We start from the raw sequence: 17,186 nt of genomic DNA on the forward strand, positions 1-17,186 counted from the left end.
GAATTGACTATTGTAAAAAATGAACACATTTTTAATAGTGATTATCATATTTTGGTAAATAAATAACAATGTTAGAATATGTGACAAAAACTATGTAAAATACCTGTCTGTTATATTGCTTATTCAGCCAATAAAACTAATATAGATATTTGTCTCCTCTGTTACTTCTATGTAGCATGACCAGACCCCGAGAGATGACAGATAAGAATTGTATATTCCTGAACACAATGAAGGAAATGAGAAAACTCCATCTCTAAAAGATGGAAGAATGATTTGAAAATGATCAAGTATATATATTTTAATTTCTATTTTTACGTATGCTTTCATCTACCTTTACTATTAAAATATAATCTTAACTGAGAGGACGAGAGCATGTAGCAATTTTGATTTTCATTTTATAAAAAGAATTGCTTATCATTTTTTGACTTGTGCCATCCCAGTATATGAGAAGAAAGATGTGTTAAAATTTGAACCAAAGTTAATATATATTAATTCCTATTGTATCTTTTTATACTTATTCCAATTTTAGTTTTTTGTGGATGCAGACAGAAATCTGTTGTCGTCTTGCCCATCCTTGCTGTTATAAAACTGAGCCTTGAAGATAATAAGAAAAATAAACACAGTAATTAGAAATTTCTCTTTGGGAAGACATTTCTTGATGTTGCTCTACTGTATAAATAGATGTCAATGAGGTGAGAGGAAAGGAAGATCTATAACTTAAAAAATTGTATAGATAGTGATTTTGCATCACAAAAATGCTGATTTCATTATTAGATACATTAAAATATGTATCTGGGGTTTTGGGGGATTTTGTTTTGTAGGATACCATGAGCTCAAAACTCTAAGATCTTACATAAGGCTGTGCACAATTTGTTGTACTTAACTGAGGGTCACAGTAAAATAATGTAGTGCACACATTATTGATGGGCATTGATGTGACAGTCAGGGTATGCACCATGCTGCCTGAATAACAAATCATTGGACAAGCTCTGATGCACCAGGCTTTTCCAGAAAAGGAAGCCAAATTTGGATTAAGAGATTTAGAACTGTGTATTAACATTGACTTCTATTTTGTGGTATTTCCACTACTTCTGCATTGTCTCTGGCAACACCCTTTATATATAATATTACTGGATTTCTTGATTTTCATTCCTTGATTGTACCTAGCAGTAGTAAAATACGTTTGTTAGGCATAGAAATGATACCTCCATCAGTGTTGTATCTTTTGGATAAAAGTCTTGAAAATTTTTCTCCTCGTTTGCTGCAGGACAGACCAACCCCTTATCCACATTTTTAATTAAAAAATGTCCTTGCTTCTGCATCAGTGAAATATTTGATTCATCATTTAATCCTGTCTGGGATTCCAACCACACATTTAATATCCTGATTTATAAGAAAGAAGAGGAAATACTCTGCCATCTAAGATATTTATCAGTACGTATTCTGTCTTATCTTCCTGTTTCTTTTTAATTATAATTCCTAAATTTGCTAGGTCTAATTTAGGCTAGATTTATATAAGTACATTCTGCTCTTGTACTTAATACACAGACTTGTATTTATTTCCAGATGGAAGATTTGTACAAATAAAATCAGGATTCCAAGAAGAGAATGTAATTTTTTATTGCACTCTTTACTTAGATAAGTCATCCCAATAATAGAAAGGAAGTAAGAATCACACATTTCATTATTCATATAGACTGTTGGTGCTTTTAAGTAACTAAATTTTGTTCAAGTGGTTTGATATCTCTCTAATCATTGCTAAATAAACTTACAAATTATTACTGCTTGGCCTGAACTATAAAATTAACTCTGATTTAGTTGCTCTACTTGAGAAACATGCTGATGCATTAGCCTTCTTTTATTTTTATGACTTTCTGTTGATTGTTCCCATGAACTCTGGTATACAAAATTAATTTGTTCCAGCTTTTTCCCCCTCATTAAAATGACTGTCCATCAAAAGTATTCTTCAAATATCTGCTATTCGAGCTATGCACTTGGACAAATATAAGTGTCTGAACTATCTTATAAACCTTTAAAAATTCAAAATTATATTTATATAATATTCTCTTAAAAACCTCATTTTCTATAAACACTAATGTCATGCTAGAATGCACACAGAAAGAAAACAGAAAGCCTTTAATGGAAATTAAGTTAATTCCATTTTCATGAAAGCAAATATTTGAAAAAAATTCTGAAATACTTGTCCCAGCCTATTTACACAGTGAATGAGTAAGAATAAGCTGTCTAGTAAACACTGTTCACTCAGCTTGAGCACATGATTATTTCAGAGAAGGTAAATGTCAACAAACTGAATATATATATCTATATATCTCTCTCTCTCTCTCTATATATATATATATATATATCTCTATATATATCTATATATATCTCTATATATCTCTATATATATATATATATCTATATATATACATTTTCAGCTAACCTATTATATGGATTTAAACTGCTGTTGATCTCTTCTGCCACATTCTATAGCCACACTCTGTGTCTTTTTTGGAATGTTAAGGTCCTTATAAGAGGCTGCAGTGGTCATGGTCTAATGCACCACCAGAATCACTCCAGTGAAGGGTAGGAGATGTACACATCTGCATTTTGAAACACGGGGCAAGCTCCCTTTGAAGTGCTGGTCAACTCACATGGCGTAAAGGTACAAGTTATATCTGTGTCCCTTTAGCTGATTCTAAGTCAGTCCTGACACTTAATGAAATAAATCCAAAGAAATGAGACAAATCAGCAAGAAGTGGCCATGCAAAAGCAAAAGCCTCTTCATGTTCTCAATGCATGACTACAAAGTAAACATTTTTATAGGCAGTTTTCCCTAGGAAGTCAGGACCTAGATACTACAGTAAAATTTTCCAAAGCCACTGTAAGGTCATGTTGAAATTGTTTAAACAATTGTGTAAAAATGTTAATTTTTTTCTACAGTAAATCACATTTTTATAAGACTGTCTAAGGTGCAATGTATTTTGCTTCCTTTTTCTATTGGGAACTCTACTAGTAATCTGCCATTAAATCTGAATGAACAAACAAATATAAAAATGAGAAAATAATTTTATCCCATTCTTTCTTCATAAGAGATCATTTGTTAAAAACAAACCCCAAAACATACAGAAATAAAACAAATAATTTAAGATTTGCATTCAGCCACACAGAATCAATAATGTAACCTGCACACTAAGCAAAGGAGTGAATGTTTGCTGAGAACTGCTATTAAATGGGATTGTTTAAAAAATACCTTCCTACTTTTAACTGAAAGATATCTTTCCATGAGATGTCCAGTACTATTAAATACCTCACAAAATATGTTTAACAGTGGCTTGGCTGTTCATGCAAGCTGTTGTCTTATGCATCACAAACACGATATCAGATTAGTCACCTTTCCACTGTGACACAACAGATTTTATATTAATTACTGTACAGCCAAGTAAACCTACACCATGCTTGCACTGACACTGTTTTTTTTTTCCTCCCCATAAGGACTAGGAAAAGAGGTATGCAATACAGGAGGTACACATATAAGATGAGATAAAAAAGTGATTTAAAGGAATGGTACTAGAAATACTTAAAATGAGTTTTTCATTGTGCTCAGGACACCAAATATATGAAATGCTCAAAAGAGAGTAAGAATAAATCAGTTCACTCTTGCCTGTGGCACTGAAAATGAAAGAGGACACGAATTGTACAAAATACCCTCCAGCTCTCTACAGTTGTGCTTTTACATGAATGTTAAAAAATGGGATAAAAAAGTCCAAGCAAAATTAACTCACAGCAAGATTAATTTGCTGACATTTTATGGGTAAGTTGTTGAATTATTCACAAAGCGGACAGGTTCATTCAAGAAGCTGACATTTCTGATTTCCAGTGCACCATAAGGATATGAGAACATAGTTATATAAATAAGACTTTGTGCATACATGTATACACTGCCATGTACAGACATCTGGTTTCTAATATTCATTTTAGCTGAAGATTTTCTAAACATTTTAAAAGAATTATAAATCTGTGCAGAAAATATTCCTGAGGAATATATAGTCATTTCACCGGGATTTTCAATAAACTGTGTTACAGGGTTGATATGTAATGTCTGAGATTAAGCAATAGCAGAAGACATGCCACATATCTATTAAAAAGAAATGTCAGAAACCAGGACTAATAACCTACAGGTAAAACACTTATCGGTAACATGATCTACATCAGAGACAATTTGAGCCTTGGTCTCTCATATCTTGACTAAGTCTCATAACCATTAAAAATTAATCATATTACCTACTCTGGACTGGAACTTTGTCACTATAAAAACCAAATAAAAAGGAAAGGAGAGCTTTCTCGCATTCATCCCAAAACAGAACATCATGTTCTTGAAAGCCAAAATACTGATGGATCTAGAGAAATTATTTTCTACCTAGTTAAGAGATACAATTTTAAAAAATGAATTAATTTACAGTTGTTAAAAAATTATTGACAATAAGTTATTGCCATTGAAGTAAATTAAACCAGCAGATGTGGCAGAATGTATTTATTAAATATATATCAACTGCTTCTATTCATAAGTGTTCAAAACCTAAGAGCAAACTGCTGCCTTTGTCAAATGAAAGAATTTTTCTGTTTGCCAAATGCCAAAATTATTTTTGAGATAAGCACAATTACAAAACTTCATAATTTTGAAATGCCAACCTGCTACAAATTGGGCACATCTCAAAGATTGTCTAAGAAATGGAAAAGACCTTTGCACTAGTTCAACTTGAAATTGTATTAATTATTATGTGAAAGTGCTATCTTCATCACATAGCTCAGCAGAACCAACTGAACTGATAACCAGATATTGCTTTGAACATAAAGTAAGCTGGTGGCCAAAGAATATTAGAAATGTAGCCACTCATATCGCTGTCATGCTTGTTGAGAAATGGATAATTTCTATTACAGTATAGTTATACAAATAGATTTTGTTTTTCCTCAGTATGCCAAGACGTTTTGGTCTACATCTACATAAAAGCATTGAACACAGCTGATTTGGTTGTGTGCTGTTAAAAATTTAGGTATCAAATTTTAACTTTAATGTGGAAATTGTACTTTGAAAGAAATTATGAGTGTTGTGTCCATATTGGATATTAAGATCAGGAGCATATGTGTGTCCCAACACAGAGAGTTAAATATTTGGATGATTTCCACATTCTTGCACATTAACCAAAACCCAGGAAAACACTGTTTACTGGTCTCTATAAGTAATCTTAATAGAATATTATAATTCAGATTTAGATTTTTGCAGATCTGAAAGTTTCCAATTGTAAAAGAGAAACTCGTAAAGGAATATAGGGATAATCTGTTATTATGCAAACAGGGGGGAATCAATGTTTGCATATTGCTGCCTTATTATATATGCTGTCACATATGAAAGAAATCAGGTTTACTTGGCTTGTGTGTATTCAGGCAGACATTCCACCTGCAAACTACCTGCTGTCCATACAATGTGAATCCAGAGCTAAGCAGCCAGCAAAGGGAGTATGCTCAGCTGGGGGCATCAAGCAGATGTGTTCTAGCCAGGGAATCCAAACTGCTCTTTACACCCTGCTTTATGTCTGAAGCTAAAGTGCTCTTCAGAGCCCCTGGAGAAATAAACTGTCTCTACCCAGATGATAAGATGTCTGGCCCCTGATCTTAAAGGTAGTTCCCTTGGTAGTACTGGCAAGAGGAGTTTCACATGGATCAAGACAGACATTGTATCATGACAGCAGTCAAAACTTACGACAACACTGCAACTACAGCGAGAGAAAACACCTGAAGTAGGTGGCCGCTTTCTTACAGGGAATCACAAAATGTCTTTTCATAAATGGATTCCTAGCGGTAATCAGAATATGAAGACACACAAAACCAGATGTGCGACCAACACCAGGAAAATAACTTGGTGCTATGTGGCTGCTACAGGACACAAAAAGAGATCTAAGAGAACTACATGAATTTTTTTTTTAACAGGACAATTTTTTTTAGCTTTAGTAAACTCCAGACATCAATGTCATATAATAAGCAAAGGAACAACATAATATTAAATAAGTGTCAGTATCAATGCAAATTGTGAACATATTAGAAAATGTATAAAAGATATGTTATTAAATGTCTCCTCCACCAAGAGCTGGACCTATGCTTCTATGATGATTGCTCAATGTCATTTCACAATGTCACATCCCAGCAATAAGAGGAATGCTTTGAATTCCCTTTTTTAAAACTAATTTGAAATACATGCAGAAAACTTTGTCATGTATCGCTACAGTGGTATTTGGTTAGTAACAATAATATATAGTAAATCTCTTTTGTAAAGTAATTAAACAGACTGTGAATACACCTTATTCATTAACACCTCTATGAAGAATAAATTATATAAAATCACAGTTTGGTTGAGATTAAAATAACTTAAAGATGATACAAAATAAAAATTTTATTGGAGAATAATGATAAATTGATTAGATTTAAAAAAAAAATCAGCTAATTACTTATGTTGTGGTCTATGTAAATACGGAATGACAAGAATGCAGGCAGAGTAAAAAAATAGCTATTTCTTCACAAGCCTTTAAAATTCACATATATTACATATATGAAATAACTGGGATGTTCTAAACACAAAACCATCAATATTTTAGCCCTTGGCTCTGGTACCAAGTCATGACTCGAGTGTCCATCCTTCCTGAAATCCCTAGTATAGAAACTGTACAGACTGATAAAAAGTGACTAATAGCTTTAGGCTTCATCAAACTCGTACAACATAGACTAAGTGAGAGATAATTACATCCTGATGGAAAGTGAAAGACAGATGTTTCCATGGGGTAGCCTCTGAACCACACCAAGGTTAGTACAAGGAAAGGAAACTATAAGTGTTCCATGAAACCCAAGCCCCCAAGGCTATTATTTTATATACTGACAAAAGTTACAGATTTTAGTTCCTAGCTTGATTTTTCCAAGATATTTTGCATGTCTCCTTTGAAAATCAGTCCTTCAAGATCATCCAGTCCAACCATCCACCCAGTACCACCATGACCACCCTAAACCATACAGAGGCCCTTTGAACACTTCCAGAGATGATGACTTCACACCTTGGCTGGGCAACTTATTTTAATGTCTAACTACTTTTTCAGTGAGAAAAAAAAATAATAAAAAAGTAATCTGAACCTCCACTGGCACAGCTTAAGGCCACTTTCTGCCATTTTATTCTCATCCTTTCATTTGAGACATGGAAGAAGAAAATAACCCCCATCTCATTACACCTTCCTTTTAGGCAGTTGTAGAGAGTGATGAGGTCTCCCCCTCAGCCTCTTCTTCTCCAGGCTAAACACCCCCTGCTCCCTCAGCCATTCCTCATAAGACATGTTTTCTAGATCACTTGCCAGTTCTGTTCCTATCTTCAAACATGCACCTCAATGTCCTTTTAGACAAAAAAACTGGAACACGATACTTGAGGTGTGACCTCACCAGTGCCAAATACAGAGGGGTAATCATGTCCCAAGTCCTGCTGGCCACATTGTTCTTGATACAGGCCAAGATGCCATTGACCTCCTTGGCTACATCTTTCTAAAAAGATAATTGAACAAACCTTGACTAGATATTAAAGGACAGTAAGACTAAGCTACCAGTGGGAAAATATCTTTCGAAAATTATTACTACATCTATGATTCCTCCATCCAATATTCCTCCTACACGGATATTAATTACTTTTAGTTTTGCTCATCTGATACATATTATGTATCAGGGAAATGATTTTTGACTGGAATTTACCTTTCAAGTTTCTTACCTTGTACACTGGAAGAAGAGGTTACATCCCTGAACATTTCTCTGTTTCCTAGTCATAATACATAAGCTGATAAAAGGAGACTTGCACATCTTGCCTGTATGATGTTTTTACACAATTGTAAGGAAACAATTTTTTAAAATTACTTCTTTGATAAGCTGTTCAACATTCGTCCTTAAGAAAAATTCACATCAATTGCCTATCTTACTATGAGATGAATGCTTTACACAAGACCCTATTTTCACACTCTGAGTATAAAAAGAACATGGAATAACTGTTCAGATTCAGAATGTGACTTTTATGTGCAAGGTCAGTATATTCAGAGAACTTTTCCAGCTAGAAACCTGATTGCAGAAAGGCTTTTATTGTGCCAAATTGTCAGTGGCTGTAGCTTTAGAGTTAAAAATAGAAAGGCGACAGCTAATACAAATCAACAGTGTTGCAATCATCAGATAGCAATGGGAAACCATGACCTGGCCCTTCATAACTTCTTGAAATGTTGCAATTACTATTGTCTTCATAGAAAGCTCAGCAGTGACTTATACTAAAACAGAAATATTTTTATATAATGTCAAAATGTCAAAGCAGTCCAATTTCATCAATTACTTTTATCATGGCTATATTCCTCTTTTGAGCAAGCGCTCTTGAGGTTTCTAGCTGCACTTCTGATTTCCTATCACTCTCCAGTTATACAAATAAAATGTCTTTGTTTATATCTATCTGTACATATATATGTGCACGTGGAAGAAATATATTTGTATTTCAAAGCCATTACCTTTTTTAATACACTAACTTTAGGTTGATAAACTAAATTATTTTACTGTCAAACACCCACCCCTAAGAGTGTGACTTTTTCAAACTTAATAAAAATTTCCCACTCTTGCTCAAATGTGCATGTGAGGACATGAGTGTGAAGATGTTACTCAACTTTTAACATGACAACCTTCTAGCACACAGAGATTTCAATGTGAATACTAACTACTCAAAGTAGAAGACTACCTACCATTCCATGAGTCTGCAGAGGTAAATTAATTCTTCAGCACACAATTTAAAAAATATATTTGAACGTGATCAAGGAGAAGGTGTTTTATTAAAAGTGCTGCAAGAATCTGTTTGTTTTCTGCAGGAAATTCCTGCACTGATTTAGCAATTCACCATTAACTTTTAACTTTCCAACAAACTTTAACATTCAGGAAATAAAAATATTTCAAAATTGTTGTTTTAAAAACTGCATGATCAAATTCAAAAAAATTTAAACTGGATAGTGTTTGGATAGTGTTATAATAGCTCGTAGTGTGGACGGTCAAACAATCCCCAGATATGGAAACAGTACTTTCAAATATTCTATTGGAAATCAATCGAAAAATTCTGTACTTTTTAAAAGCTATAATTTAAAATTGTTTAAAGAGTTATGCCTAAATATGTTTGCAGTACAAATGAATAATTATTCTGATAAGCAAAAACTTATATGGGTGTCCTATTTCAAAAGCACCTTGTGCTAAAAAAAAAAAAAAAAAAAAAAAAAAAAAAAAGCCCCCTCTGAAAAAAGGCAACTTTCCAAAAGATTCTCACAAACTTTTTTGTACATTAATATCAAAGTCATGCAGTTGTCAAAATCTGAATTCAACATGTCCATCCACTAGTGGAAACTCAGAAGAATTTGCACAATATGTCTCATCAGACAACAGTTTCACATAATCCAAATGCATTACAGATCATTAACAAATACAGAACAATTTTAGACACAGATTTATGCCGGTTTTGCTGGCTATTCTTTTATTTCCCATAAACTAATGGAGAAAAGAAATGTGCTGTGACATGGGAATTGGAATTTTATAACTAACTACATAAAAAACATGGGTTATGAAGGTTAAAATCCAGAGAGGAAGACTGCGCTGATCCTAGCAGAAACACTGCTATTTTAAACTGTGTAGAGTTCTGTCTTTTCTTTTGATATACAAAAAGTCACTTCCCTGCTGCCAGCTAGTACACACTCCTACCACAGTTTCCATTGAACACAGATGTTCTTTCAAGTGTACATCTGACATACTTTGCTGATATTAAAGATTCCAGCCATAGATTGACTCATTAAAGCATGTGACTTTTAGACTCACCTACGCCCCCACCACCATCAACACCAAAATATAAAGGAAAAAAAATAAAAAAAAACAACCAAACAAAAAAAACCCACCACCAAACCTATACATTGACATGACCAACCCAGTTCCCTCCTAAGAGATACTATATGGAACACATACAGTAAACTGCTCCTGCTTGTTATTTGGTGATGACAAGAAAACAAAGCTGCTTGGGGCAGTCACCATGACACTTTTGATTTGGGCAAACAAAAAAATTCTAAGACCCAGATATAATTGCAGAAGATATGTTTTTTGACCAAAAACATCAGAATACATAGGGCACCAGTCCACTCACTGCAGAAGATATATAAAAAGTATATCTGAGCCAACATTCAAACAAGTACATACATTTTTCCCTCCAAAATTATAAGATTTCTATATATCATGGTAAAGGAAAAAGAAAAAAAACCTAGAACTTAGTACTTGAAGAAATGAGGTACATAAAGTTACTGTAATACTTACCACTGTGAAATTCATAACCTTCAAAATCCATATTGTCATTGCTAAATTAACAATCATGGTAACCAACAGCAGAAGGACAAAGAAGTATAAGCACCTCTTTCGCCATCCATAAATCCCTACTGGGTAAAACTGAGGATGTTCAGTCCTTGGAAGGCTGTTCTGTTGTGTTGCTAATATATACTGCTCTCGTGTCATCTGTAAAAGAAAGATGTAAGTATAAGTAAATGAGAGATCTGGTTTTCACATGTAATATTACATGAAAATTATCTCAGAATGTATAGAAAATCAGTTTCTATGGGCACAGAAGAGATGCATTCATCTAGCGCTAATCACATCAATGTTATTTGTCCTAGGCATCTAGCATGAATTTGATGGATTTTATGAATTTAAAGTAAACTTTTGGTTTCTATTTCAAATTGGATTTGCATTTCAAATTTATCAGCAATAAACTATTAAAAAATAAAAGTAATCCTTGCATGTATTTTACACTCTAATTCTGAATATTGTTTTATTGTCCTTAATGAGATCATTAAGTAAAATTTGGTTCTGGAGAAAGAGAGTCATGTACCTTTTCTTTTGTACTGGTTTTGGCTGAGATAAAGGCAATTTTCTTCATATAGCTTGTAGCCAGTACGCTCCCTTTTACAAACAGAAGAAAAATATCACCTTTCTAAAATACATCTTTCATAAATAAAGTTTTCAGTCTTTTATTATACTTAGCAAATTAAATTAATAATGATGCTATTATACATGCCACCTTATTTTACCAAAAAAACCCCATTTTACCCTTTAAGAGACAGATACAAGTATAATCTGTTAAATTCCTGAACTAGTTTAAATTCTTCTCACACACAAGCAAGCAGTAGCCATTTGCAAACTGCTTAAAGAACTTTCTATTAATATTTCCTTAAAACAAAAATATTTATGCTATTTAATAAGAAACTGTTTTTTTTTTCCTCCACAGCTGTCTTTTACAGATATTCATACTCATATTATTATATGTATTATATCATATTATTATATGTATATATATCATATTATTATATGTATAATATATCATACATATATTCATATGTATAATATATCATACATATATTCATACTCAGCTGTCACATTGCCTTTAGACCAGAAGGTATTAAATTTTCTCTGTGACTTAAAAATTAAATTAAAGCAGTCTCATCCTGTTTCTGTAAGAGTTCTTTCTGTAATATGCCCATTAGAAATGTTGTTTTAATAGGTTTTGTGCTCAGGAGGAAGACAATACAAAACAAAATGAAAAAATCCAAAACAAACAAACACAAACCCAACAAACTTATAAAGCTGATAAAACAATAAATTTTGAGCTTAAATGCTACTGTTCTTTTGATTAAAAAAAAGTAAAAATGCACAAAAATGAGTCAGTTGGTCCAAGGAGAAAAAATAAACCAGATTACATTCGTTTGAAGGATCTAAGAAATGTTGATTTCATAAGATTTTTAAAATGGGATGCTCAAAAATGTTCATGTAATTATCTGTGTTGCTAGATATTTATCCAACTCAACACTCTATGTTTTACCATTCTTCTAGTGAATGAGATATTAATGGAATAAATTAACTCACAGTGAATAATTAGAGCCATAAGTCATAGTACACACATCCACATTGTGACAGTATATATATCACTGAAATAAGTCAAGAGAGAAAAGAAGAATTTAATAAGTAAATTTTAAGTCAGTTAGCAAACAGGCATTTTGCAATTTTAATTTTTTTTCAGTCATGATTTCTCCTCTTTAATTAAATGCAATGTTTAGTTTCAATTAAATGCAATGTTTAGTGGTTTTTTTATGTAGTGAATTTTATAAACAAAATTTCCTCTGTGACATTTCTCAATTCTCCCAAAGCAAAATATGGCCAGGTTTTAAGACCTTGCATCATCTCATCATATCCAGAAGTTTTCATCCTAGTTGTGTGAAAATGTCCTATATATCCAGAAACTAAGTACATAAATTGGTTAATCAACTTTCTCCTTATAATGAGTTTTTACACATTTATTTAGCCAGCAATTGCAAGAAAAATGCAATGTATGATTAAATTTTGAGATTTTAAGTAACTGGTTAATTTTACACGATTTCAATTTTCTTGTGATTTAACTTTATATATTACCTATACAAAAATACTTTCAATAAAAATAGTTGAAAAGCCAACTTTCAGATGATGACAATGTCAGAAGTAGCACTTGTCCTAAAACTGTGAATACAGTCCCATGGAACAGACCCTTTGCAACACAATCGTTAAATACGACGGCATTTTATTCCATCACCACAGCCAGGCATCACTCAGTTCCCTCTATACTCTTCAGGTCTGTGAGGCTTGGTGAAGCAAACTCTGCCCCTGCAGCTCATGGAGGGCCATAGGAGAGGAGAAATCCACACCACAGCCCATGGAAGATCCCATGGCGGATTAGCCTGAGGGGCCAGAGTTTGCAACCCCATGGAGAGCCCATGCTGCAGCAGGAGCCTGTCTGGACCTGTGAACCCAAGGAAGGGGCCCATACCTTCTGTTGAAACTGTCACCTGGAACATAAAACTACTCCTAGACATTTTCATTACTGATTGATTCTCTCTGCATTATTCCCTAAATTCATAGAAAGAATGAAAACATAAAAACACTTTAAAATATAAATTCACAGTAGGACAGCATCTAGACCCAATATTCATTTGGGTTGATAAGGAATTGGATGAGCCTTAGACCTTCAGATGCAGAAGAACTATAGCTAGCAAGGAAAATTCATCACACCATCATTCAGAGGGAAAAAAAAAAAAAAAGGAAAAAGGAATCTGGTCATGACTAGCCATAGCTCAAAACATCATACAAATGATTGACCTGAACCAGCTAGCCCTCCCCACTCCCCCTGAAAGTAACACAGCCTCTTGGCCAGCAGGTAATGCTGTGGAGAAGTCTATTTTTGTATGACACTACAGCAGCCATTCATTTTGCTTCCCCTCACACAGTATGTGGCGTTAAGCTTACAGCAGAAAATAATGTTACTGTTTTATTTATAGACTTTAGCTGAAAGTTTACCCTACATGGTGAAAAATGCATCATACAGAGCAGGAAGTGCTATAAGAACCATAGCACTTCTTGTGTAATAAATACACAAATATGATATCTCAACCTTGGCTTTAAAATCAAGACTTGGGATGAAATCAAGAAGCTCATTATAAAAACAAATAAGATGACAAGCAAGTGGTTTGTATCTTTTGAAAAAGTCTGATGCAAAAATGGATGATTTTTCCTAGAAATCATTTTAAATGCCAAGCAACTATACATGAAGCTCCTCCTGTCACTTCCAGTATGTGTTGAAGCAGATGAATTGTTCAATCTCTTTTTCAAGTGTTTGGTAATCTAGAATACTTCCCAAATTCACAAAAAATATTTTATTATCTTGATTTGGTTGAGATTATATCAAGAATGGGATTGAAAAGGGAGTAGAGCTGCATTCTTAGATAATTAAATATTGGAGGGAGAGAGTAACTTCTCTGAAATTTTTATATGGGCTACACCTGACAGCTGCTAAGTCTTCTCCTTTTGGCATTAGCCATTCAAGCCTTTCAAAGGCAGCCAAAACTGTGTCAGCAACTGACCCTACTTCAAACAGTCATTGGGTCACGAATCATTTGCCAGATAAGATAAAAGCCTCATCAATCTATTGCACATTTCAGGCAACACAGCATAAATCCTTATTGCCCTGAAGGGCAATTTTGAATTTCTGGGATTTTACTTATTTTTCTCTTTAGTATAATTGGTATCATTACTAAAACTGCCTCGGCAGCTCAAAAGGATTTGGAGAGTGTGGCTCATCTGAGACCTGTACTAGGATGTGTCATGGAACCACAGAATGGAGTTCAAAGATGTGATCTGGAGGATGGAGACTAAACAAACTGTGCCTCACAACAAAGTAAAAAACTTATTTATCATAGACTAGTTTTGTCATGTAAGTGTCAAATCAGAGGTATTTCAGGATTCTGATCTGAGGTTTGGATACTTTTTTTGTTCTGCTGTGGATTTTTCTTCTTGTAGCTTTTAGAAATGAAGGTAGAATTGTACACAACACTCCAAAACTCTGATTTCTAATGAAGGCATCTGGAAATCCCTTTGCACCCTTGAAAACCTAAAGGAAAAAAACATATGCAAATAACTTCACTATCAGGCTGTACATAAAGTCCGTTGATTACATAATTTATGTGGTTTGAAGTTTAATAATTCAGAAGAATCTGCTTTTTTTCTTGGCCACAAAGTACAGTTTTGTCATCAATGTCAATGAGGCTTAAATCAGTATATTTTTACTGACAATTTGCTGGGCTTTATGTTGACAATTAGAATTTAATTTTTTCCTAACTCAATACAGTTAGATTACTACAGAGACCTCATTATAGCCACAGGCAGGACAGCAGCTGAGGCACACAGTTTTCTCCCTGTGATGCCAGTGCTTACTAAACACTTACTGAAACAATTGTCTATAAAAGGACAATAAATGTTTGCTTCTTGGATATTACTTTCCAATAAAATTATCACTTCACAAAAATGAATATCAGTCTGGTACTGATAACCTGATACCTGATACTATTACCATTATTACTTAGTGTGAGCATTTATGGCTGTTCTGTTCAACTTATTTAATTGCAATATTCTCTGCACAATGAAGTTCACAGCATGTTAAAAGAATAAATAATCATGTAATGAAGAGAATCATACTTTTTACCACTGTTCTGTGAATTGAAATATTTCTAAATAATAATAATGTGCTATACTGGATTTTCAAGGAAGCTGGATTCAAATCCAGCTCAGGCTTCATGCTTCTCAAAAAATATGCCTTTCTAAGATACATTTTCAGAACTGAACCACATTTCAATACATTTTTAGTGTATTTTTAAAATAAGTTTTGGTTTCAAAAACTTGCTCATTATTACACTTTATTTTGCTTTATAATCATCTAGCTGCATGTGGTGTTTGAGAATAACTTCTTGAGGTGTTCTATACTAGGTGGGATCCCAGAAGTCCACTAGCAGCAACACAAGATTCCATATAGCGGAGTTGTCTCAGAGAAAAGCAGATGCCTAAGGTGACAGACTGCTAAAAGATACAGCAGCATTCTGCCCTACCACCTGTGATATGTCTCTGGACTTTATCTAAAATATTCCTTCTGCTAGAAAAAAAGAGATAAATTTTGTCTTACTGAATAAATTATAAAAGACTAATAAAATAGCAACGAAGTCAGGAAAACTTCAGCAAACCATTGGATCTCAGTTTAAAAAACCCACCACTTTTCTCTTAACCTGGTGGGCCCTCATCCCTGTTGCTCTACATATCACAGTAAGGCACAGCACACTGACAAGTGCTAGGACTAGCACTTTACATTGCTCACCTCCCTCTGTTAAGGCCACTGAGAAGATAGGATGAATAATGTCTTTGCTAATGATATCTCATCAGGATAAAACATGGCAACCACATTAATGGAAGATGGCCGGACCAATATTTCAGTACCTTCACAAAAACTGGCTCTAATTTTCCTCTGTGAATGATAGATTTTGTTAAAACAGTTTCACTAGGTGGTGGCAAAAGTGTAATCTTCAAGAGTCAGGAAAGCTGTTTTAAGAGTGGCAGATTCACCAAACTCAGCTGGACTGGAAGCAGCAGGTGGAATGAAGACTTTATGAGGAAATATCTGATTTAAATAGCTCATTGCTGCCTGTAGTTTGGAGTCTAAATTTCATGGTAGCGTAATCATGTAGTCTCCAATGAAAGAAGGGGAAAGCTAGGAAATATGAATGAAAACCTGAATTTCTAGGAAGATGGAAAATAAGCTTTTAAATACTGTTCCTTTTCCTTTTATTTTCATATATGTGTAGCACAACTACATCGTTTGGCTAGAAAACCAATACTTGTAGATATGAATCCACATACTTGTCTCTTCTGGCCTAAAACACATAAATCTGTTAATTCATATGAAAAATAACATGGAACAGATATCAGAGTACTAAAAAAGCTGCACTAAGTGCTATGATATGAAGAACAGGAGTATTTCTTAAAAAGAGGCTGACTAAATTTTGGGTTTTGCTTGTATCTGTTGAGTTTCTTCAGTAATGTACACAGGCACAACTACACTGATTCTTTTTTTCATTGGTTTTACCTTAATGTGAATTTAATGTCCTCATATACAATATTAATAGATTTTCCATCCCTTCAGGATATTTTTTAATCAATAGTAATCACAGTCATATAGATAAGTAATCATAATTATATCAATATGCAAACTAAAGGTGTTATTGGTGTTACAGGAACACAAGCATGGATCAATTCTTACTACTATCCAAAGCTCTAAAGATATAAGCTATATTTTACCTGTCTGCCAATTAAGAGTACAGGCAGGAAAGAGCTGAATTCATCTTAATGGAAGAAGACAGAGCCCACTGTCAGAATTAGGTTCAAAAATACATATATGTGTGTAAAGATAGATAGATAGATAAATAGATAAATGGATGATCTAGATATAGACTGATAGACACATATACAGTAATCTTTAATTTTATAGAATGTACTGATATGGGTTCCTGCTTCAGTCTAAAAGAATAACATTTTTAAAATATTACAAGAGAGGTGTTTTACCAGGGAGTAAATATTAACATTCTGGTCACCACAGTTTGACCAAGATACCACTCATTAAAAACTCAATTCTTAAAATACTCTCAGAATAGAGATTTAAGTCATTATTCTGTAAGTTTACCATGTATTTTAGATGATACCAAAAAGCTGTG

The 17,186-nt window shown here is 33.6% G+C and overlaps 1 protein-coding gene across 5 annotated transcripts in view; it reads right to left on the reverse strand.

The window, feature by feature from the left end:
• Positions 1–17,186, reverse strand: part of SGCZ (sarcoglycan zeta) — a 395,300-nt gene that overhangs the window by 164,272 nt on the left and 213,842 nt on the right. For 2 of the 5 annotated variants that reach the window (XM_068186811.1, XM_068186810.1), the window contains one exon: positions 10,487–10,587. In XM_068186811.1, the coding sequence (XP_068042912.1) occupies positions 10,487–10,498 (12 nt within the window). In that variant the 5' untranslated portion in view covers positions 10,499–10,587. Of the gene's footprint in view, positions 1–10,392; positions 10,603–17,186 lie in introns of all 5 variants that reach the window. The other 3 variants (XM_068186808.1, XM_068186807.1, XM_068186809.1) reach the window with 2 other exon arrangements.

Source organism: Anomalospiza imberbis, chromosome 4 (assembly GCF_031753505.1).
Source record: "Anomalospiza imberbis isolate Cuckoo-Finch-1a 21T00152 chromosome 4, ASM3175350v1, whole genome shotgun sequence".
Classification (NCBI taxonomy): domain Eukaryota; kingdom Metazoa; phylum Chordata; class Aves; order Passeriformes; family Viduidae; genus Anomalospiza; species Anomalospiza imberbis.